Source organism: Pelodiscus sinensis, chromosome 6, assembly GCF_052426305.1.
Source record: "Pelodiscus sinensis isolate ZL-2025 chromosome 6, ASM5242630v1, whole genome shotgun sequence".
Lineage (NCBI taxonomy): Eukaryota > Metazoa > Chordata > Testudines > Trionychidae > Pelodiscus > Pelodiscus sinensis.
The window spans coordinates 116,472,614-116,497,774 of NC_143057.1; the positions used below are offsets into that span (position 1 = coordinate 116,472,614).

At 41.7% G+C, this 25,161-nt stretch overlaps 1 protein-coding gene across 2 annotated transcripts in view; it reads left to right on the top strand.

Moving 5' to 3' along the window:
* MYO5B (myosin VB) overlaps positions 1-25,161 on the top strand; it is a 328,229-nt gene that overhangs the window by 231,444 nt on the left and 71,624 nt on the right. For both annotated transcript variants that reach the window (XM_075932680.2, XM_075932681.2), the window contains exons 17-21: positions 2,086-2,172; positions 12,443-12,554; positions 14,178-14,389; positions 17,850-18,006; positions 19,122-19,361. In XM_075932680.2, coding sequence (XP_075788795.2) covers positions 2,086-2,172; positions 12,443-12,554; positions 14,178-14,389; positions 17,850-18,006; positions 19,122-19,361 — 808 coding nt within the window. The remainder of the gene's footprint in view (positions 1-2,085; positions 2,173-12,442; positions 12,555-14,177; positions 14,390-17,849; positions 18,007-19,121; positions 19,362-25,161) is intronic.

Here is a 25,161-nt window from a genome sequence, read left to right on the forward strand (position 1 = left end):
CATGCCTTATAGTGTTAGACTTGAGGAACTTCATCTATTTAGCTTAGCAAAAGAGAAGGTTAAGGAGTAACTTAATTACAATCTTTAAGTACCTATATGGAGGACAAATATTTAATAATGGACACTTTAATTTAGCAAACAAAGCTATGTAATATGATCTAATATCTGGGAGCTGAAGCTGGACAAAATCAGATTTGAAGTGAAGTGTAATTTTATTAACAGTGAAGGTTGCTAACAATTGGAACAATTTACCAGGATTTGTGGTACATTCTTCATCATTTACAATTTTTAATCAAAATTAGACATTTTTCTAGATGTGCCTAGGAGATTTATTTTGGGGAAAATTTTTATGGCTTGTGATAATACAGGGGATCAGACTAAATAATCTTAATCCTGCATTCTGACCTTGGAATCTCTGCTCCATTTAACTTGTTTTACCCCCGTGCAGTCCCACTGAAATGCAGCGTCGGGTGCCAAAGAGTGGAGACTCGGGATCTTTGTGTACACATTGTTTAGAAAATGGACACTATCTACTATATTTGCTCTGTATGAACATCAGGTGGTCTCAATATTAGTTCAGTGCCCAGAACCAAAATAGAATATAGCTCTGTGCACGCTAAAATAGCCAAGTTCCACTACAGGTTGGACCTCCCTGGTCCGATACCCTTGGGACCTTACTGATTCCGGATGAGGGATTTTTCTGGATCAGGGGAGGTCATTTCTGGCCTCATCACCTGCCCTGCCCCCCCCCAAGGGCTTCCCACCTCTCCCTGGCAGCCCTGCTGGGTCATGCACTTGGCTTCCCACTCCCCCAGCTGAGAACCGCCCTCCCTGCATCGCTCCTGGTCCCTGCACCTCCTGCAGTGCCGGGGCCATGCATGTTCCAGGATCAGAGAGTTCTGATTGTTAGAGGTGCAACCTGCACAACTAAGTCCAGGTCCACAGTATGGGAGGAGGGTCAGCTTAAGGTACACAATTCCAGCCAAATTAAAAAATGTAGCTGGAGTCAACATACCTTAAGCTGACCTTCAGTGTTATCCTCACAGTGGGAGGTCAATGGAAGAAACACTGCCATTGACTTCCCTTACTCCTCATGAGGAGTAGAGTACCAGCACCAATGGAGATGCCCTCAGCCTTCGATTTAGATTTAAATCTAAAACTGGAAGATCAACCACTGCAGCACATAAACCACATTAAATTCATGAGGTTTCCAAAGCCAGTTAAGTGGGATTAGATCATTACTATGTTTGGTTAATTGTTTTGGTATTGATTATGTAGAATGTTGTTTTCATATTGAAGCAGATGTCTTTCCCTAAGAATACCATTGCCTTTTACAGTGGAACCTTGTTACACTGTTGCAAAATGTAGCATCTTACACACCTCAGATAAATGGATTTGCTATTCAGAAAAGTAGTTTGTGCTGCTTGTTACCCTAGGTTATGCTGTGATGCATCCCTCTTTCATCTTAACTTCTATGTTGTTTTATCCAAAAAGGTAGGGTATGCCCCAAGGGAATTCTTAGACAGATTCTCATGTTGTCATCTTGTTTAATCCTAGCTGGCTGTATGGGTGCTTCTTTCTAATACAATGGCAGCAACTTCCATTTCATGTTAAAAGCACATCCATCCAGAAATACACAAATAGATAAGGAACTTGTGCACTCTGTCACAAATCAGAATGTCGGAGGTACTAGTGGCTGTGTTGAAATGTGCATAGAACTAGATGGGGATAAAAACAGCCCAATGATGTCTCCCTTTCCTTTAGCCAGCAACTAAGTTCTGTCTCCTGAAAATCTTTAACAGTGCTGCACAAGTCCAATGTTAATCCATCTACTCAACATATTCTCATTAAGGAGCTCCAGGATACAGGAAACCAAGCTCTCCCTACACGCTAGAAAATGTAAATAGTGTGAAGTTTCTTTCTGTGTAGAAGCAGAAATGAAACCCAGCTGTAGTGGAAGGGTTGCCATTGTAAATAATTCTCATCAGTGCCTCCAGGTAATTTGCCTCTGCTGCTAGTTTTCTTTTTGGTGTGTGCATGGAATGGGAAATTGCTCATCTTTATCATTATACCATGTAATTGCAGATTTGATCCAAAGAGAGCAGTCCAGCAGTTAAGAGCCTGTGGTGTGTTGGAGACCATCCGCATCAGTGCAGCTGGCTACCCATCCAGGTACTGTGTTGCCAAAGACTGCTTTTGTACTGTCACATGCTTTATTCAGTAAATTTGGCACCTGGTGGGGGGAAGAGCAATGATTTCAGTATACATAAGATGGACAAGCTTTGCTTGTTTCCAAGCTAGGTTTTTTCTTGTTTATTTTACAAAAATCCCACCAGTTCCTTAAATCTTCAATTTGGAGAAGTTCATTGTGAAGCCACAAGCTGAAATATAAACCAGCTATAAAGTATATTCTGTTTATTGGTGCTTTTCATCTGGCACTGAGAAATAATTTCACATGGTGATGTTAATTAGCAAGGAACCAGGCACAAAAATATCTCCCAAAATGCTGTGTGTGGATAGGAATCTGGATTTGATCCCACATGGAGATGGACAGCAAGAAACAATGATGGAGTTTTCCCCAGGCTGGTTGTAATTCTTAACAAGTTATTCTTTTTCAGAAGTAAGCTTTGCCTAAAAGGAAGGATTCTCCCTACTACTCCTAAAGCGTGCTATAAAAATGCTGCTCTTCCCCCCCCCCCCCCCCCCATACACACATGCACAAGCCTTAATGTATTGTTTTGTTCTCAAGCTTCAGAAATCTGCTAGAATAGCAATTGCAGCTGAAAATTAACATTGTTAGAGTTTACATATAAGACTATTGGGCATCAAATTTTTGCATTAAAAAAAAAAGGAAGAGAGGTAGTAGGTAATTTGATTCCAGTGGATGAGATTTGAACTTCAAATGATATTTTAGTCTCAGTAAATTCAGAAGCTGAAATGTTAAATCAGGCCTGAAGATGACAAGGACAAATGCTTTTGGAAACATATCAGGTCTGCTCTGTTGCCGAACAGTTTTGTGTTAATGTCAACATAGTGATCGGCCTCTTTACATGGAACAAAAGAGTTATATATAAAAATATGCTTCCAAAATAGTTAACTAGGAGAAATGTGCTCCCTGAAAGTTAATTTACAACCCCTACATGCCTAGAAGCAGCAAGAACAAGATCCTGAAAATTTATGCCAGCTTCTTACAGAGCACACCCATTACAACCCTTGATTGGTGGCACTGCCCATTATTTAATCTGGCTGGAGCTTTCTGACACCCAGAAGGAATTCTCGCCACACCTTTGCACAAATACTGAGAACTGGAAGGCGTGTGCTGTCTGCTCTAGTTCAGTCATTATGGAAAAGTCCTGTAGAAATGGAGAGAGACTCTAAATCTCTGCGACTTTTCCATAAAGGGATCTCTATCAGCTACCAGTAAGATGAGGATGCATACCTTTCTGTGAACTTTAAGATTAAACAATGGGGAAAATCATTCAAAATGAGCCAAGCATCTTTAAAATCATGTATACAAAGGCATCTGTAGGGCCAAATCCTGCTTGTGCCCTCCTGTGTGCAGAAGGCCCTAAGACCTAGTGTGACAGCCATGCTTTCTATATGAAGGGTGATACGCAAGGGGAGTACATGCCACCAGCAAGCCATGTGATCGTGTGCTGCACTACAGCGGAGCAATCTTTGATTCAGTGACGACTCCGATCAACTGGCATAAATACTCACCCAGAGCAGCTGGATCTCTTGAATTGATGGTTGCATAAGGGTTCTGTTAGTGGCTTCAGAGCTGCTGCAGTGGTTCTCTGTTCCTACTGATGGAAGGAGAGAATTGACACCCGGACAAAGACAGTCTTGAGATGCATTTTAAAATGTATTTATCTATTTGAAAAGGATATTTTTTTAAAAAGTGCTTATTTGTATTTCAGTAGCACCTAATGGCCCACACAGAGATTAGGGGCCTCTTGTTAGAGGCACTGTACAAACGTTACAACTCGTGCTCTGAAAAACTCAAAAATGCAAAGAATCCTTTATCCCCATATCAAACTGCACTGTAGACTGTAAGGAAGCAGAGCACAAAGCCCAGATTGGCAGTGAATTCTATACTTGGATTTCACCAACCCATTATCAAGTGTTAACTCTTCAGGCACTGTGATAGCCTTATTATTGAGTCTCAGAGAGTCTCTCTGATACTCTTAGCTGTCTTGCCACCCAGGCAAGCTTACCTTGTGCTCCTTTACACCAAAAATCATAGCAATATTCAGGTTTCCCCCAGTTCCAAGACAATGTGTTTAGCCAGTCCTGTCACAAACTATCCAAAGATTTATCATATAAAGGATAAGAAATGAGTTATTTACCAGATTAAAGCAAGTAAACATATATATGCAAATGAGTTAAATTCTTAAGTTTCAAAGAGTAGCTTCAGTATAAGCAAGCTCTAAATACCCTTTCGAGCTAATTCCAGCTATGCAGCTGGGGATCCCTTGCTTATGCCTAAAAACCTTGCCCCCACAGTCCAAGAAGTAATGGTACCCAGTCCCTCCTTGTTAGTTGTTATTCCCTCCCTCCACTTTCTACTTTAAGCGGCAAACTCCACTAATGAAAGGAATTCGCTTTCAAGACTCATCTCAATGGGGCAAGGAAGATTAAACAACAAAGTGTCCTCTTCAGTGTTCAGTGTCCATCTGCTATCAATGGACCTTCCTTGTTAGGTAGGGTTTCAGCACTCTCTGTTGGAAGCCAGTATTTCACACTACAGATTCAACGTTTCTGGTCTGGCAACATCTGTGGTCCAGCATGATTTTAATTAGCCAGATGTCTGCTTATTATGGGTATGGCTTAGTTTCCTGTGGTCCCATAAAGTTTGTTTATAGCCACCAGTCCTGGCTCTCATTATTCTGTGCTGTTATTTAGCTCTAATTTACCCCTAAATGTCTTCTAAGAGCCCAGTAAGCTGTGGAAGTGTTGGCAATGCTGCTAGACAGTATTGACCTCCTTTAATTCTCTGGTTTGGCACCGGTCAGGTCTTGAGGGTGCCGGATTAGAGAAGGTCAAACTGTATTCTGAATAGGTTTTCTTTGTACTTTTGAGCCACGTCTTGAAAAGTTGAATACAGTTTTTCACTGTGCTGTAGACCATATAAAGAAAATAATAAACTCCACTACAAGAAAGACTTAGCAGTTTCCCCATCTTTGATAAAGGACATGGTGGGGAACCTCAGGCCTGGGGGCTGAATGCAGCCCCCAGCTTGTCTGGATCCAGTCCCTGAGGCTCAGCATTAGGGAGTCCACACTGGCGCTCCAGCCCCCCTGCCACCCATCCCCGGGGCTGGAGCACACACAATCTACTATCCTGGGCCCACCCAGGCTCTGGTGTGCAAGGGGCACGTGGGGAGTGTCTTTCTCCTTCTTAGTCAGGGGCTTCTCACTTTGCTTCTCACTTGTGTGTGGCCCCTGACAGATTCATTGGCGCCAACCCGAAAAAGGTTCCCCACCCCTGATATAGTATGTGCTTTGCTATATTTATCATTTTCATGAAACACTCTGTTCTGCAAGTGTTTGATGTAAAATGAAAATGTATCATCCAATTTGAAATGCTACCCAGTAGTTAAGAAATATGTTTATTATCATGTACATAGACCATTGTGATGAATGCGCTGTCCTTGAGAAATGAATGGTGTATCCATCATCAGCTTTTATGTTTAAAGTGAAGAACATGTCTCTCCGCTATAAAATCGTTTGTCTTCTTTATGGAAGCTAGTTACAATGAAGATGAATCTAGAGAAAATAAGAAGTTGAAGCAATGTGTTGCTCCATCAACACTAACAAAATATTCTTTAGGAATCTTTGAACTTGAGAACTTTATAAGATGACGCTTCATCTGTCATAGTTGTTCTCTTCCCCTCTCAGAGGTTAAGTATTAATGGCACCCAGCTATTCAGAGTGCTAATGAGTACATGGCTAAAACTGGTGGCTTGAATGAAGTAATGGGTCTGGAAGATTTGGAATGCTCAGTTGTACTATATTTGTAAGATTTCTCTAGGTGATCAGTTTGTGAATGTGCAGAGGGATATGTGGTCTTGCGATTTAAGCACAGGTCTAGAAAACAGCTCTGATTCTGGGCTCTTGGGCAACATCTCACAACTATCTGGTTCAGCTTCCACATTGTACGATCTATGGAAAATTCTTTACCCTTTATCAGAGTATGCTAGTGCCTCACTGTCTTTACAACACCCCTGAGATAGAGAGGTACTATTATCCTCATTTTACATATACAAAACTGCAGCACAGACAGACGAAGTGACTTGCTCAAGGTCACGTGGAGAGTCTGTGTCACAGTAAGGAATTGAGCCTGGTTCTCCTGAACCTCAGGCCAGCGTCCCAACAATTGGAATATTCTTTGCCTGTACGACAGAGCGCATGATACTTCCCTGCAATGAGTGTGGGGGCTGGGAGGAGGGGGAGGGTGGGGGTGGGGGTGGGGAAGGGGCGCTGTTATGAGAATTAAATATTTATTATTTAATAAATGATTGGATCGTGTCAAGCATTATATATGCCCCATATGAGCAACAATTAACATCCATTGTTTGTTCCTTTATGAGGTAGAATTTCCTTTGTTCAGAGATAAGCTGGAGCTCTCTAATCCAGCCCACTGCAAATTTTGGCAATTGGGCCTTTGTATTTGACTCTCCAAATCTGTCCTAGTAGGCTTTTGTCCTGATTCAGTTCCGAAACTGGAATTGGCCTGTTTTCCAGCTGAAGATATGAGAGACATCTGATATTTCTGTTACTTTGGACCAGAATCTTGCCAGAGCTATTTTATTTTTGGCACCATCAAATCTGAACATCCACTCCTGACTTGTTCTTCACCCCAAATTCTGAACCCCATATCTTCAACCCAGCTTGGTGGTGTTATGGGGCATGCCTACATTAAACACCTGTGGCTGGCCCATGCCAGCTAACTCAGGCTTGTGGAGGTTGGTGTGAATGGAGCTTAATTGGGATGTAGGCATTCGGACACCAAGTGCAGCCCAAGCTCTGGACCTCTCAAACTCCTAGAACCCAGGCTCCAACACAAGCCGGTACATCTACACTGCAGTTAAACAACCCTTTAAATGGAACCCCATGAGCCTAAGTCAGCTGCCATGGGCCCACTGCAGGTTTTTAATTGCAGTGTAGGCATACACTTAATGTCACCACCTAGCTTGGACTAGACACTTTTGTTTGCTTTAATATGTCTAGGTACCTTTACAGCAACAGTGAAAAGATGGCATGAAAGCTCTCCCCTGCCTTGATTTGTCTTGCTACTTCTGGTCTCCAAGTTCCATTTCTTGGAAGAATTTGTTTTCGACTTTTAAAGTTCTACTAAATAACATGCCTCAACTCAGCCATTCCAGCCTTGGAGGAAGCCCTACATTACCAGCAACAGGCATGTCAAAGAACATTTTTTCCCCTTAATCACCATGAATTTGTCTTGAGATTTCTCCTTCAGTAAACAAAGTCACAGATGAATGCGTTTGGATGGCAATGATTTCAATTTGTCATCTCTCATATCTAATCTGGGGAAATTACACCAAGATTTTTCTATGAAATGAAACACAAAAACAAGTGATATTATTTTGAACAATCATAGACCAAAAAACAAACAAAAATCAATTGTCCCATTTGTGTTTAGCATTTTGGACAAAACCCAGAAATTGGGGATTAACGCAATTCTCTCGGCTCTTACTGAGTAGTGGGATTCACTTGAGCAGTTGAATTCCTCATCTAGAACAATCTGTGATGTGCATCCATAAGCTATGGTCAGTGTTTGCAGATATTCAGATGCTTTTGATTATCTTCTTGGACTTACTGATTCAGGAAAAATAGTAAAATCCACTAAAGAATAGTGATTAGTGTTGTCAGTGCTAACTGGTTATATTAAATGATCACTTTTTGTGGCCTAATTATATTTGTATATAATGTATACCTATGTTAAGGGAGGATGGGTCTGTATGTGTATATGCCTAAACAAAAATTTCAAATCTGACTTCTGACACGCATCAACTGGTCCTTTAGAATTTCTGAGATCAGTTCAGCAGCTCTCACTCTCACTTTTTGGTCATCACTTAAATATTCCTGAAATTTTACTTCTGATTTTTGCTCATTTGAGCTGTCTGGTACATACTGCAGTTTTTATCAGTTTTGTGTAATATCACAGCTGCTCAATTTTACAGACATTAAACATTCAAAATTGAAATGTTTCAAAGGCATCCCTGTGTACAAAATCATTTTTCATAATATGCCCTTATCTACATGGCAGTGTTCATAGAGAAACGTGAGCTGTACATTTATTTGGCTATGCGTGGTACTCTATTTTTTGCTCTTCTTTATATGGGATTTTTTAAACTTTTTTTTTTTTTTTAAGCTTGGTTTTTTAGGTGAACATTTTCACTCTCATATTCTAGGGAATAGTTCTAGGCATTTGATCCATGGATAATTTAAGACAGCACTAATCTGAGGCTCAATAATTAATCAAAAGGCAAATCTGTTCAGTAATAGCATAGTAACATAAAACAAGAGGAGTTATATCCTAGCCTGCTGTTTTTAAAGTAACCTGTGGCAAAAATTCTCAGACATGTATCCCATATATCCCAAAGAGTCATAGTTCCCAAGCAAAGTTTATTGTTTTTCTTTAATGTTCTATAGTGTTAAGTACTGTGGCTCTCTTGAATGGGTTATATCATATGGCATTGCAGTGTCTCCATTTGTCACTTACTCTACGTCCTCCACGTAAACAAAACTGTGTGGTTTACAGATGGCAGAAGCCATTATAGTCTGTTGTCAGAGTCTGCATTGTGAAGTTGGCAGCTGAACCATGTTTCTGTAGGGTAGTTATGGTATACTACATTGATGTGGGCCATGCACATCTCTCTCCCTATGCCAGGAACCCTTAGGAGAAGAAAACATTCAGCCTTTACCCAATCAACTCTTTGTACAATGAAATAACACAACAGTTAAGAGATTTTTTTTTTTCAGAGTAGCACAAGTCCTATTATAATTATCCTTCTGAGATGCAAACAAACAAAAAAACCCAATATCCATTGTTGTCTTCTCTCTCCTCTCCGGGTAATGTTTTAAATGTGCACAAACACAGGCTCAATGGATCTAAGCAAAACTGTGATACTGGTCTCCTTTGATAACCTCTTCAGAATCCACAAATGCAAACCATTATATAAGAGCTAGGCATTATTAAATCCGCCCTAGGGTTGCCTTCCTCAGTTAAATCCCCCCTGAGTTGATAAGGTATTTTAGTTGGGGCAGGCAAAGCAATTCTAGGTTATACAAGTATATCATCCTGAGCTGAACATCTGGGGAAATATGAGCATCCATGTGGGTAGCAGTGGGATGAAGGTCACTAACATAAACTCAAAACTTTACGCCTGTTGTGTGCAAACTTTCCATAACAAGCCACTTGAGAGAAAGCATTGAAAATTCCCCCCTCCAAAGTTCTCTGAGAAATAGGCTAAATATAAAGTTTGCCTAGAATGGAAAGTTTGGCATTTAACTATGGTGGGCAGTCGACATTTTCATTATTATAGATGGATTTTATTACAGAGAATTATAGAAATTACTGAGGAGGACTTTTCTTTAAAAGTATTTCCCATTATGTTTTTGTCTTTGGCTTATAAACACCCGAGGCAGCTTGATACTGAAATGTATTTCTTGGGCGGGAGGGGAGGTTTTTTGTTCTATTGATCACATGCAGAGTTTTATCATCAGGAGGCTACGCATGAGAATTGTCTTGCTGGCATTTTTTTGTTCAATATTGAGCCTTGGAATGTTTCATTTTGGTGGTATGTAAAAAGCAGGAAGAATTGCTTGGATTTTGTATGTATATAAAAAAGCATAGATTGACTTCTGGGTGCACCAGCCAGAACAGAGTTCTAAACTCTAAACTCTCATTTAACGTATTCCCACTCTAAGCAAGTCTACACTAGGAAATTATTTTGAAATAGTTATTTTGGGAGTTATTATTTCAAAATAAGTTATTTTTAAATAGCACATCCACATTACAGGGGAGCCTCAAAATTAGTCTGAGGCAGGCTCCCATACTGTGGATGTGCTACCTCAACTTAGAGCCCCAGGAAGCACTGAGGAATAATTACTTCAAATGACTCTGGGGAATAGTTATTTCGAAATAGCAGTAGTGGAGCGTCCACACTACCACAATTTCGAAACAACTATTTCAGAATAAGTGTTGTTTCTTGTGGAAAGCTAGAGTTATGTCTAAATATCCAGCTAAATATCAGGTAGTGTGAACTCTCTGCTTGTTGTTTCAAAATAAGGGGGGTTACTAGACCAGGTGGGGCCTGCCTATTGTAGACCTGGGCTAACAGTCTTTTTGGTGCCAGAGCAGTAGCAAGTGGCCATAGGGTAAATGAGAATCCGGCCCATAGCATGTTTGCTCACAGTTGGGTAGTAGTCTGGTGTTTTGGAGTTCATTCAGTTATTTTCCTGGGCATTCATTTGCGTCTGTTTGACATAATTTTGGAAGCACTGGAAATGTCTGGCATTTTTCACAAAAACCTGGTTTGATGGGTCCATAACTCAGCTGTTTTCATTTACTGAGGGCTGAAACGTGGTGGATAGTGAATACATTTCTGACTCTAATGTGCAAGTTCTAAATTTTGTAGAGATGGCACTTCCTAGCAGTAAATCGTAGTGCTCTGATTTCTTGAATTACCGTTTTGCTATGTTTAGAGACTTAATTGTTTTTAGTCCAGAGGCTTCCAAATATCCTGCCCAAAGAGGCCAAACATCTCATAACAGCCTTCAGAGCAGCCAAATTCAAGCAAGTCTTGTAGGTCTAAACTTTCAACATGAGATGATTAGAAAGTGAAGTGGTCTAATTTATATACATCGGAGTATAGAAACAAAAGTAATGTGAGAAATACGTGCAGTGTTTTTTCTAATGTCTCCTCAAAACATGCACATAGCTCATGTCCGCATCTACACAAGTGGCCAGAGCAAAACTGTTCTTACTGTTAAGTGACTTCATTGGAATGCAATAGCAAGGGGAACAAACCTGACCTGTTCCACAATGGTTCCTCTCCAAACTAAGGTCTTAGCAAAGGAGCTTATGAGAGGATGGGTTAAAAAAAAAAAAGAGGTTGCACAGCAAATCTGGACTGATGAAAGACAGAACAAATGACCAATTTCTTTGAAGTCCAATTGGTGCATCCTAACTCAAGCCAAATGACCATCAATTTGAATCCACTCCCCACTTAAGGACATACAGAATCAGACAACAAACCATTACCTGGAGAAAAATATGTGAAAAAGCACATGATGGTGTAATTGTAAGATGTAATTAGCAGAGGTTATAAAAACAGTTTATATACAACCTAATCCTTTGGCATTTTTGGACAATAGCTGTCTCAGCGGTTGACCAGTAAGTGTTGTGAAATTCACTGCAACCTGCTTTGTATTATTTTACATCTTTCTCTCTGGGGTACTTTTTTTGGCTGACTAGTATTTGCATAATCCCTCTAATGCAGTTACTGTAAGTTGTACTTCTGCTCCCCTGCAACAGCACTGCTTGCCAATGAGGAAGAGGAAAGGATCTTGTGGGGTTTGATGTCGTCAGCACCAAATTTAGTGTGGCTGTGTCAAAATCAACTGGGGAACTTACTAAGGCACTTAAAATCATCAATCCAAAATAGTTAGGTTGACAATTGTGTTCCAGTACCAAATTGGGGCAAAGCTTGGCATTCCTATGAATGGTGCAGAAATCTGGCCAGCTGTTCTTTCAATACGTTGGTCGCCACTGATGTAAATCTTTCCAGATCACACATCCTCCATTGTTCATTTTCAATGTGTCTGATATGGTACAAGCTGATTGGGGGTGAAGGGAAGCACCTTCCAACTAGGGATGTTAAGAGGCAGGTAATTGGCTAATCATGTGATTGATACAATTTGTATCAACTACACGATTAGTTGATAAGGGAAGGCAGATGCTCTGTCCTAGCTTGCGCCGAGTCTAGGAGCTATCCCCGCTGTGGCTCTGCAGTTTAAATATAGTAGGAGCTGGGCATGCAGGCAGGGGTACATTGACTACATGTAAACTACAGACCTGCAGCAGGGGTAAGTCCAGGACCCAGCGTGATCCAGGACTGGCAAGTCTAGCTCGCTCCAGGTCTGGGACCTACACTTGCTGTGGCTCTGCATTTTATATGTAGTTAAGAGCCGCATGGCTATTACTACATTTAAAATGCAGCGCCGCAGTGGGGTTCATGCTGGGTCCAGCAGCCCCAGTCCACGAGGGGTCCCAGCAGGGAACCAGGTCCACCTGCAGACAGGGACTTCTGCCGGACCAGCCTCTGCTCGCACCCAGCCCCAGCTGCCACAGACATTAGAAAAATAAATGAAACCCAGTCCCCTGTTTAATTTTATCCATGCTTTGCTTTCAGGTGGTCCTACCATGACTTTTTCAATAGATATCGAGTTCTCATGAAAAAGAGGGAAGTCTCTAAAAATGACAAGAAGGTGATCTGTAAAATGCTTCTGGAAAACCTCATTAAGGTGAGCTGGGATTGAAGGTTCAGAAACCATCCTTAAAACACAGAACCTCTTAACAGTGATACTATCTCAGCTCACCTTCCCATTTTACCTGCTGGAGCTGCAAATGCTGATGTGCCCCAGACAGTCGGGAGCTTCCTCCAAAGTCAAGCTATCTCAGAAGGAATAATGAGACATGGCATGAGATCTATTGATTGGATTCAAGCTGAAAAGGCCTTTTTGTGCAATTGAATTCTGCAGCTTATTTGTGGGCAGAAGATGGTACTGATTTATTATCCCCACAAAACCCGTTCTTTCCCCCTCCTTTTCTGACTAACGGCTATTGGAATAAAATCCTAGAGTCCCAGGGTCTCTCACTATATATAGCATCAGGATTCCCCAACAAGGTCGAGAGAGACCCCGAAGACAGTTATCAGTCACCTTTTCATACAAATGATGAGGAGAATGCACAGCAAATATGACACGTCTGCTGCATGGGAAATTCTTAATGGTCACATACTGTGGTGATAGTCTAGGTATTAAGATTTATTTTCTAATTGTTAATGTGTTCTGTCCTCTGTGGTTTTTTTCTTAACATTAACAAGCACTAGCTGAGTGAGGTTAAGCTTGTCACTACTCAGGAGACCATCCAGATTGAAGGACAGTTTTCCAATTATTTCTTTCTATTCACTTGGGATCTGTGGTTAAATTTTTATTTGAGTCCTTTTTTTGTTGCCGAGGAATGTCAGTTTGGCTGCAGGACTGGGGCCCCAAAGAAACAACCAAAGATTCTACTTTTTATTCACTGACACGACATATTGAAATAAGTGGGTCTGCTTGCAGTGGGTAAAGTTAAAGTACATTTGCAGGATCACAACCTTGATCATTTTCCCTGAAGAGGTAATGTAAAAAGCTGCAGAATGCAGCTTTTACTTCCAGATTTTGAACATGGGTTTGACTTAGCCTATTAATCAGGAGTGAGGTCACTTTTGAGTATTGGCATAGATCTGGGATCAGACTCCTCTCATTTTCCCTCACACAGTTTGGGAGTCTTTGGAGCTGAAATTTTGATTCTGGCTGATCTCTTAAATTTTGTCAGAATGGAGGAGAACAAGCTTTTGATTTTTGACTTTTCAGAGAAGATGACATGCCAAGAAAGTATTTGCATTCAGCTTGCATATTCACTGACTAGAATGGGAATACAGAAACTGAAAACAGAAAGAACCGAGGTTCAGCAATGCTTCCCATGTCATACCTCATGTGGTTGTGATATTACATGAAAAAACCACTTGATCTGAAAACACTTTCTGTGTTCAAGACCAAGGTGACAAACCTTCATAGTCCCTACTAATGGCTATTTTAGGACAATTTCCAGTATGTTGGAAAACTCAAATTGACTTCAGTGGGACTGGGATTTGGCCTTTAACCCATTTCAGCTGTAAGTGGAAATACGTGAAGATTGGGGGCGTCGGTTTTATATGCTAAAATTGGTACTCTGGGATAAAGTTTGTTTAATCAAATTGAATGGATATGGGAAATGAATTGGTAAATTATATTCACTCTTGTCATCCTGATACACTGAGCAAAAACCTAAACACCTCAGACAAGTGTTTGTCTTAACTCCGTTTCTCTTATGCTTTTGAACAGGACCCTGACAAGTTCCAGTTTGGACGTACCAAGATTTTTTTCCGTGCAGGCCAAGTGGCATATCTGGAGAAACTGCGGGCAGATAAATTCAGAGCTGCTACTATCATGATACAGAAGACGGTGCGGGGTTGGCTGCAGAAGGTGAAGTACAGAAGGATGAGAGAAGCTGCAATAAGAATCCAGAGATATACACGAGGACACCTGGCTCGCAGGTAAGGATAATCTCTAGAGAATGACTAAATAGGGACTATAGCAAGGGTGGGCAAATAGTGGCCCATGGGCCAGATCCAGTCCACCAGGGCCAGGTATCTGAGATTGCAGCTCCTGTTGGCCATATATTGCTATTCCTGGTTAATGGGAGCTGTGGGAAGTGGTGTCCTGGTCCACACTGCTTCACAATGCTCCCATTGGCTGGGAATGGTAATCCTTGGCCAATGGAAGCTGCAGTCTCCAGTGTCTGTTGCCATGCAGGTAAATATAATGGCGGCTCCTCCCCCACCCAGAGACTAACCTTAGTGCACTGCTGACATGTTATTTCCCACCCCTGCACTTAGAGTGGTGAATAGTTCCAGTCCTCCTATTGGAACTGCTCCATCAAACTGCTTCTGCTATGAAACCTGGGTGCTTCATAGATTCCAGAGTCAGAAGGGACCATCTAGTCTGACCTCTTGTATAACATGGGCCATAGAACTTCCCCAAAATAATTTCTAGAGCAGATCTTAATACCACAAGTATGTGATCTGCCTTATCTTTGGAAGTGCGAAGCGCCTGCACTTGCCACTGATTTTACAGAGAGTATCAGGTATACTGCAATTCTGAAAATAAAGCCCATTCTATGTTTGTATAGACCAGGCAGGGTGTGGGGTAGCCTATGAATACATTTATTAAAAATCCTTACTACAGGACTGTGATGGGGCGGAGAAAGCCTGACCTTCCTGCCGGAGGCCTTTCAGCACCCTGGCCAGCAGCAGGAGCAGTGGAGAGGTCCTCCGAGCAGGGTAGAGGGGGCAGCCTTCACTGCAGCCAACCAGGAGGCGGTAGGCTGCTATCTAAGGAGCTGCTAGCTAAGGCCTGTCAGTTCCATCCTGGAGCTCAACCCAGGCAGACCTGTGGGCTGACTGGGAACGCCAGCACCATGGACAGCTCCGAGTGGGAGCTGGGCCCTTGTAACTAAGTGGAGCTAGATCCTTTGGCAAAAGGCTAGCAAGTGGTAACTCTGAGGAACCCTAGACAAGGCGAACTTTGTAACCAGGCCCTAGAGAAGGGCTGGATGAAACGGCATCCCAGGGAAGTGGCCCAGGGACATGACCAGAATTACGGACTTTGAAACTTGGCAGGTAACTGCTACATATAGGGTCCCTGGGCCAGGACCCAGAGGAGTGGACAGGTCTGGGTCCTCCCCCACCGTCCTACAAACTACATCCAAACGAGGGGGTAAAGAGAAGGCTTGAACCTCGGCCACAGATTGGACTGTGCCTCACCCTCAAACAGGCGAGGTAATTATTGTGAGACCCCCTTTATTTACTAAGGGGCTCTTTCAGACAGGACTGAACCTGTTACAGGGACTAACAATCTCACTTGTGAGAGTGGGTTTTTGATCATTTGTTGCCGGTCTTCAAAATCCATTTAAGATTTCTCTGAATGGAATTCAGTCTCTTAGCCACATGGTATGGTAGCTGAGCAATAATCTAGTCCTTGGCTCTGAGGTAATGTTTTCCATTGAGAGGTGCTGCAAAATCAGCTGCAGCCCAATGAACCCTATTTGTACTTAGGTGACACAAGATGCTATCTGTTGATCTAGCTTTACTCTTCAGGCATCCTGTCTTTTAAACATAGCCCCTCTCTCCTGATTTACTGACTGGATGTTGATTTTTATCAATTAATTTGGATGGCTGAAGTTGAGGAATCTCTGTTCCTTCAAAGGTGACACTGATATCCTAGAAATCATGGTGCATTGCTGATGTATATTAAGAGTTGTCCTTATTGAATTCTTTTCATTTTGTTTGCATTATGTAATGTAACAACCTCATGGAATATATGGCGGTGGAAAGTTCTATAATAAGCAACAATAGAGAGAGGGGTGGTGTTATTTATAATAGTCACCAGGGTCTCACAAAGTGGCCACAACTCATGTCCAGACAATGCTTCATTATTATTTATTACTACAGTAGCACACATATGACATAATCAGGACTCTAAATTGCTAGGTCTTGTACCAACACACAGATATGGTCCCTGCTCTGAGGACCTTACGTTCTAGTTAAAACTGAAGCATAACAAGTATGACAAATAAGAGGGAAGGGAAGGAAGAGCGCATGTGTAGCAGAAACTTAATCTCATCCAATTATGTTGATTCACGTTGTGCATTTTTATGTTGTTTATTTGCCTCCCACCCTCCCATTCCTTTTTTGCATATACCATTTCAACCCCATCCCTTTGCCTACTTGTATAGGGACTGCTGGGGACATGTCGTCTCTAAGACCTTACCCTGACCACCTGCTTTCTTTGAGATGATCTGGCTATCAGATTGTGCTGGGTGTCACTGGATAAACAAACTTTTTTGCTCTTGCCTATTCTCCCTGTTTAACACCTTCCAGTTCTATGGGATGTAGTGAGGCATTGTGCCTCTGTAAGAAGAGACTGCAGGGGCCTGTACAAAGAAACTTTTTTCAAAAGTAAATTAAAAAAGCTAACGCAACTTGTAAAAGCAAAGCAAATATCTGTGTGATATTTCATGCTGAGGGCAATGAATACATCATAAAATCAGTGAAACAAGTGAAGCCTTCAAACTAGAACTGTGGTTTTATGGATATTTACTAAGATTTAACAATAAATTGGTCATACATTTTCCACCTATAGTCTCAGAATGGCAGCAACACACAGAGGCACTAACCACTTCATAAATTATCCACTGTGTATGAATTGCTTGGAGTCCTGCTCATGAATGTTGCCAAAGCAGTGCACATTGCTTTAAATGTCAAATCAAATTGCTGCTGTTTTGCTCATGTACTTGTAACCAGTGAACACACTGTACTATTCTTGTTTTTGGTAGTAGGGGACCAAAATGACTAACTTGGAGGAGGATGATTTAGAGTTTTGAGGATTTAAGAAAGGGAAAACAAGAAACCATGAGTGCGTGTGATGGAAAAAATAAACTTTTTATGAAAGAAGCACTAAAAGCAGTTCTGAACATTACATTTGCTGTTCACGTTTCAAGTATCCCTAGATACAGCAAGTATTTAATGTATGTATGCACATCACTGGTGACTTAACAGGAGAGCTGTCAGCAGCTTCTTTCCCTGAGATGATTGCTGTTTTTCTTTTTCAAATAGTGTCAAACTCCTCACAACAAAGGATTGTTTCTTAATGCAACTTAATACACTTGAACATCTTTACTTTGGCAACCCTGGGAAACGGGCTGTGCCTCATTAAAGATTTTGCCAGGCCAGGGAGAGCAGTGTGGTATTTGTGTATGATGGGGATGGGACGCTTCCCCGACACCCTGCTCCTAGGGGCACACGTGGCTTCATGCCCCATGCCTCTCCCAAGCATTGGGAGACACCCAGAGGTTCGAGTTTTCCAGCTGTGTTAAATATGTTCTTTGTCGGTCTGGGTGGTATGGTGGAAATGAAGTAGTGTTATCCTTAACCCCTTCTTTCTTGCATTTAACAGATTGGCAGACCACCTAAGGAAAACAAGAGCCGCCATCATCTTCCAGAAACAATATCGAATGTTGAGGATTCTTCATGCTTTCCAGAAGATCCGCAAATCTGCTATCACTATTCAGGCCTTCACTCGGGGCATGTTTGTCAGGAAAGTTTACCACCAGGTACTACTACTTCAGAAAACGTCACTTCACTGGAGAGAGATGCCTTCAAAGTTATCTATCAAGAGTCCGTCTAAGCATGTATTATATTGAGGATGCCTAGATCTTTTTTTTCCTGAGCTGTGAGCTGTTGTATTTCTAGAATCCACAAGTATTAACTACAAACACTGGAACAATAAAGCTATGAGAGCAGAAGTGACTAAGCAGCAGTCCATCAAAAGACTAGCTTAATGGAAGTTATTCAGGCAAACCAACACATACAGGCATAGTGAAAATGGGGACATGTCCTCTCATGTAACACACCTAGTGAAAAACTTACCTGACAGATAATGCACATGTCTGAGCCATGTGACATCACATCTGTCTGTTAAATTCAATCTTAAATGAAAGGTGGCTAATCACATTCAGATTTACTACAATTGCCTATTTAATTAATGATCTCCATTAATTTTAATATGGTAACTGATGCCAAGTGAAAGGAAATAAATGATGCTGTTGGTCATAATATATGACACAGGAAAGGACTGCCAGGCTCAGGAAATCAGTCAAGGCCTGGGGGGAAAGGAGTTCACACTGGCCTCGCTCACGCATTAACTATTTTGTCGCTAGGGAATGTCCTTAAATTCACAAGAGGAAGGATTCAAAGAGAAATGAAGGTCCAGTGACTAGGGCCCTCACATGGGACTTGGGAACCCAGGTTCAGTTTCTTGTTATGCCATGAACTCCTATGGGAGTTTGGGAAAGTCACTTGGCTGCTCAGTTCCTTATCTCTAAATGGTGGTAACAGCATCTCCCTACCTCACAAGGATGTTGTGAGGGTAAATATATTAATATTTGTGAGGTGCTCAAATAATGAGCCATAGATGTTGTGATGACAGAAAATACGAAAACAATAGCAATTCGCTTATTTATCTATTTGTGCATCTGTTTTACTAGAATAATATAAATCTGGGGGGGATATTATTCTACATTCTTTTGAGGCAGAAGAGTAATGTGAGGGGAACAAACAGAGCAGTATGTTTAATTGGGCTATTGTTACTTACCCATAGCCACTTTGTTTTATGCTCCAGCACATCCTTGTTTCTCCTGATTGTCTCTTGTTTCTACACATTTTCTAGATCCTTTTGGAGCACAAAGCCACTATCATCCAAAAACATGCCCGGGCCTGGCTGGCTCGTAAGCAATTCCTCCGCTTCAGGAGTGCAGCTGTGGTCATCCAATGCTACTTCAGGCGCATGAAGGCCAGGCAAGAGCTGAAGAAACTGAAGATTGAGGCACGGTCTGCAGAGCACTTGAAGAAACTCAATATCGGCATGGAGAACAAGGTGGTTCAGCTTCAAAGGAAGGTAGATGATCAGGTGAGTCCTGGAGTATGTTGGAACGACTTTGTTTCTATCTTGTGTGAATGATGCAGTAAAAATCTGGGAAGTGGATAAATGAGTGGCTGACTGGACTTTATGTAACAAGTATTATTCCCAAGTGGTGTCCCTGGAGGTATACCTCCAGCACACCCAAGAATTGCAGCTACTGCAGAATGTGGCTACTATTTATTCAGTGAGCCTACCCATAAGTAGGGTGTTATGCTTGGCATTGGCTATCAAATGATATATAGGTGAAGTTTAAGGTATTGATTTTTGAGATGTTGTGTTTTCTTCTGTAAAGGCTGTGCCTATCATAGACTGCCATGTTCTTTGAATGATTTCATGGTAACTTCCAGCATTTGGCTTAGCATCTTCCAGGGGTTGCTGCCAGGACATTTTCACTTAAGAGTCTTCACCTCTGGAACATAAGATTATTAGATTGGCCTTGTTGGTCAAACCAGTGGTCCAGTGTCCTATCTTCCAACAATGACCAATGCTAGAGGTGTTGGAGGCAGTGAACAGAACAAGCAATCATGATCCATCTTTTGAGGTTTATTCCCATTTTCTGGCAATCAGACACCAGGGACATGGCTGATCATCTTGTCTAATAGCCATTCTAATAGACTTATCCTTCACAAACTCATTTCCTCTCCTTTGTCTGCTAAAGCCAAGATGTGCTACTAGGTCTGTTGGTTTTAGGGTTTTTTTTGTTTTCCCTAACCCCTCTGAACCGGAGGGAAGATACTGAGGTACAACGGCTATGGGACTTTTAATGGCTGAGGAAGTGTTTTGTTAGTGTTGTGCCTCTTAATCTTCCTTGTTTAATTATAATATCAGTATTTCTACATGAGCAAAGAAATTAGTGATTATACTTCTAAAAAATCTAAATAAATACAGCGAAAGGCTCGGTAAATGAACAAGAGCCATGGGAGATAATGCTCCTGCTTAAGTTGCAGGTATTTCTTTCGCACTGTGTAGCAGATGTCACTGATCCACAAAAAGCATAAGAATGGGAATTGCTTGTTTCACTGCATTCATTCACCAAGACTAACCTAGCTGTCAGCATGTGTCACAGCTTTGCTAGCTGACTAAATTTAAAGATGATGAAATCACATTCTGAAATTCAGTTTGATCAGGTGTCACTGAGCTAATATTTCTTCTTTGAGGACTGGCCCTCTGGGTGCTCCACTTCAGGTGAATGTGCTTTCCTGTGCTTTGATTGGAGAATTTCAGCAGCAATGCTTCTCTGGCTTGCATGTGCACTCTCCCTATCTCATAACATTGCCGGTACCTATCTAGCATACATGACCAGACTCCCCGTCCCCTGAGTTCCTTCTCAACCATCCTTGACCTAACACCAGTCTCCCAGAAGTGCTTAGAATGGAAGTGGCGTCACATATCAACACCAATGCCTGCAAGCACAACAAGATTGTGGACAAAGGCACCACCAGCACTGACCCATTTCCTGGACCACAAAGATTTACTGGTCTCAGTGACAACAGAGTCATCACTCTCAGGTACCAACGTGATTTCAGGATAGACAGTCCCATGCCAACCCACTGCATGTCCCTGTAGTGAGGAAGACTGCGGAGGAGGGTGCTTTTTCATCACATCACTCCTCTCCTATCCGGACTATTTCAACATTAGGCCCACCTGTACAGCCTAAATCTTCCCACAGGATTGATACCCAGACTTGGTAATGGCCACCACCCATGCCATTCCCTATGCAGTGAATCTACTGGGACCCTTGGGGACATACAGGCAACAATACCCTTGGACTCTAAGCTTCTTCAGGGAGAGGATTAGATCTACCTTCAGTGGTTACACCAAAGCTTTCCTCCAGAGATTCTGATGAAGAACAGGAGGCGGCCTTGGAGAAGGAAACAAACATGCCATCAACCAACATGTCATCATCTTCTCTAGACTAAGCCACAGTGCCTCCTCCACTCTCACCTGCTGATGATTTCAAACATTTTCAGGAGCTCTTCATAAGAATCACTGATTCCCTAGAGATGCCTCTAGCAGAGGTCCCAGAATGCCCAACTTAAATTACTGGACATTCTCCAAACTTCATCTTAATTGAAAATAGTGCTTTTGATATATAGCAAAAATCATGTCAGACCCTGGCAACAATACCTCCAATTTGCAAGATAGCAAATGAAAAATATTACGTCCTATCAAAAGAGTCGGACTTTTTATTTTCATACCTCACACAAAACTCTTTAGTTGTTGATGCTGTCAGTTAATGAGGTAGGCAATGCCAGTCCAGATCTACTCTATATAACAGAGTGGAAATGATTAGCTCTTTCTGACCTTAATGCCTACTCATCAGCCACTCTTCAATTTCTGATTGGCAATTATGCCAATACTGATAGCAAATTACAACCATGCAAACTATTCCAAATGCTCAGACTTTGTTGATTACGTAGTAGAAGACAAAGATCTATTTAAGGACATCATCACTGAAGAATATCTACTAGTCTGAATCTCCTCACAGGCATCTCTGGATGAGCTAGAAATGATGGCACACGCTATGGTTATGCATTGAGCTTTGTGGTTCGACTTGACCAGCTTCTCAAGAGAGATACAGTGCACCATGGCGGACCTCCCTTTTGATGGTCAAAAGCTATTTCTCCACATCCTGAAGGACTTTCAGGGAACCCTTGGTACCCTGGGGATATACACACCTGCAGCAAGGAAAAATATCCAGTCAATACTATCCTTCCCTGAGTACAAGGTCTGCCCCATGTGCCCAACATCAGGGGCAATATGGCACAAAGGCACAGAGACCTCCAGGGTGTTGACCATCTCTGTCATTGGCATCCCTGCAAGCTTCTTCCAAACAACAATTTTGGAGTGTTAGTTGAGAAACTGAGTGATCTCCCCCATTCCTTATATTATCATCAGTTACCCATGCAACTCCAAAGCCCTTCCATCTACTGAATGGCACTACTCAGCAATCACCTGAAGTGGGCCACTCCGCTAAGAGGCGGCAAGGGCTACTCTACCCTATGGAGTAACAGTTTCTTTGAGATGGCGTCTGTTTAGGTGTTTCAATACCTGCCCTCCTCTCTACTTTGCAGTTCAATCTATGGATTCTGTAGTAGAGAAAGCACCGACACGGCGAGGGGCAAGTCTGGGCATGTGTGCTAGATAGGTGCTGACAGTGGCACAGTATGGGGAGTGTGCATATGTGACTGAAATGAGCACTGCTGCTGAATCTTCTGACCAAAGGTGCAGGGGGACACATTTGCTTGAACTGGGGCACCCACAGGGACACCCATTTCAAAGAACTTCCATTTATTGCACAGGGTGAGTAACCCTTTCTACTGAAAAACATAGCAGGTTGGTTGGAGGGGAAAAGTAAACCCAGGCAATTTCAAACCATATGCTTGAAAATCCAGACTAGCTAGACTTAAAATCCAGTCTAGCTAGAATTAAAACAGTCAAGAATTTTGGGGGAGAAGTGTTTTTTTCTTAAGCTTCCTGCTTTAACAAATATCTGGAATGCACAGTAACTACTACATTCCAGTGGAGTATACCATGTGTTCTGGGAGTCAGTTCATTCGGCAACCAACTGGAAGGTAATGAATAAATTGGATAAATACCCAGTATGCAAAGCCTTTTGAATAGGCTTGTTTTGATTCTGATCAGCAATCTTTGAAATACAATTACATTGCATTTTGAAATGGTACATTTTAGGTGACAGATGCCTGATTGAGAGACAATTTTCGCATGGTGGCTTTTTGGAAAGATGAAGTCATTAATCAAGTGCAGTGTATCATAAGAAGACTACCGAATAGCTTCTTGTTTACAGGTCTTTTAACAAGAATTCAGTTTCTGGAATTTCCCCTGTTCACCACAGAGGAAGTAAAAGGGTTATTCTAATTGGATGTGTTTTACATTGTCCATCTAGTTTCACAACATAATAAACATTTCAAAGGCAAGTATTGGAGATCATCCAAATGGCTCAGTTGTGCAATGGCAAAATTCCTATTAATTTGTGTTCTTCTGTTGTCCCTAAACAGTATCCATAATTCTCTGCTTCACTACAATTCACTTGGTGGTGGTGGTGTTTTTAAATAAGTTCTCATTCTGGTTACCACATATACAGATGACGTTAAAGGGTACCAGGTTGTGGTATCGATCATGGATAAATATCTTTTCTCATAGTGTTGGGGACGTATCGGGAAAGGTTCCGTGTCATGTGCAGTGTCTCTCCAAGCTTGCATGTCTTTCTGCTCTACAAGAGTTCCTGTTGGCTGCCTGCAGTATTGAAGAGAATAGGAAATTTGTATGTGCTGTCTTAAATACATTAATCCATACAGTTGTGCCAGCTGTAACAAATACTATGAGCCAATGTCACCATTGTTAGCTTCAAAGGAGTGGCATCTATCAACCCTATGAGCCCAATTTATAATCTTGGGCAGCCGGAATAGAATGCTGAATTTGGGCCACTTGTATCCTCATGTAGGTACCTAAAATTGGCAGAGACCCAAGTACCCAAATGAAGAATTAGTTGCCTTATCTTAGCCACCCACGTTTCATTATTGAACCTGCAGCTTACACAGCAGCACACCAATCAAAACTAGAATCTAAAGTGTACAAAAGCCTACAGTAAACCCACTTACAGCTGTTAATTACTTTATTCAAGCTTCAGAGGGGTAGCCAAGTTAATCTGTAACAGGAAAAATTTAAAAAATAATGAATCGTCTAGTAGCACCTTAAAGACTTTCAAAGCATGTAGATGGTATATGAGTTTTCACGGGCACAACCCACTTGTTCAGAAGACTGGAATATTAGAATTCCAGATTGTCCATGCAGAGTGCACAAAGAATACTTCTGTGAAGGTTACAGAATTCTAGGAGGACAGAAAACATTTCCACCTTGTTTTCATCTGTAAAAGCATAGGCCGGTCCTCATTTAACCTCAGCTCACAGTGAATTAAGTAAAACAATTGTAGCTCATTTAAACAACTCCCCAGTATGGGGATTTGCTGTGTTACAGAAGAAAGTTCCTGCCAAATCAAGCTTTCTGCTCATATCCATTGTATTGTTCCTCAACCACTTGTCATTATTTGCTGCGAGGAAAAGTATGTTAGATAAAAATAAAAGAGATATGATCTCCAGATAACGTTGCCTTTTCTGATCATGAATGGCAACACATAGTGCAGAGTTACCATTCAGCTGGGAAGCAGGGTTTGGGAAGCTTACAGTTAGATAGAAATCATTGGCTTAGTGTTATGAGAGAGCTGGGCCTTTTTTTTTTTTCCCAGACAAATAGCTTACTTACAAGTGCAGTTTTATTTTGACTACAAACTAGTTGCAAATTCCCTGAATAGTTTTGGCATATTTGTGTGTGTGTCCTTGCTTGCAAGGGGACTTGTGTACCTCTTATACAATAAGATTCGGGGGGGAGGTGGTGATGCTGCTGCTGTGAATGTCACTTTAAACGTTCAGTCGTTAGAGTACTGTCCTGGGATATGGGAGACTAGGGTTTATTTCCCTGCCTCCCTCTGATTATAGAGAAGGGATTTGAACTTGGGTTTCCTACCTTCCCTACACATGGGGCAATGTAGAATGCTAGGGCAGGTTATTCTCAAGCTTTCCTGGTAAAGCTCTTCCACTTAGTATAAATAATTAAAAATTTGGTAGGGCAGAGTTTGGAACTGGAGCCTTCTACCTTGTAAGAGAGAGGGATAGCTATGTGAGTCTGTATCTATAAAAACAATGTCCAAAATAACTGTACCCTAGGAGATGGCTCTGTAATCTTAGTAATGACTTTTGATGGACTTTTC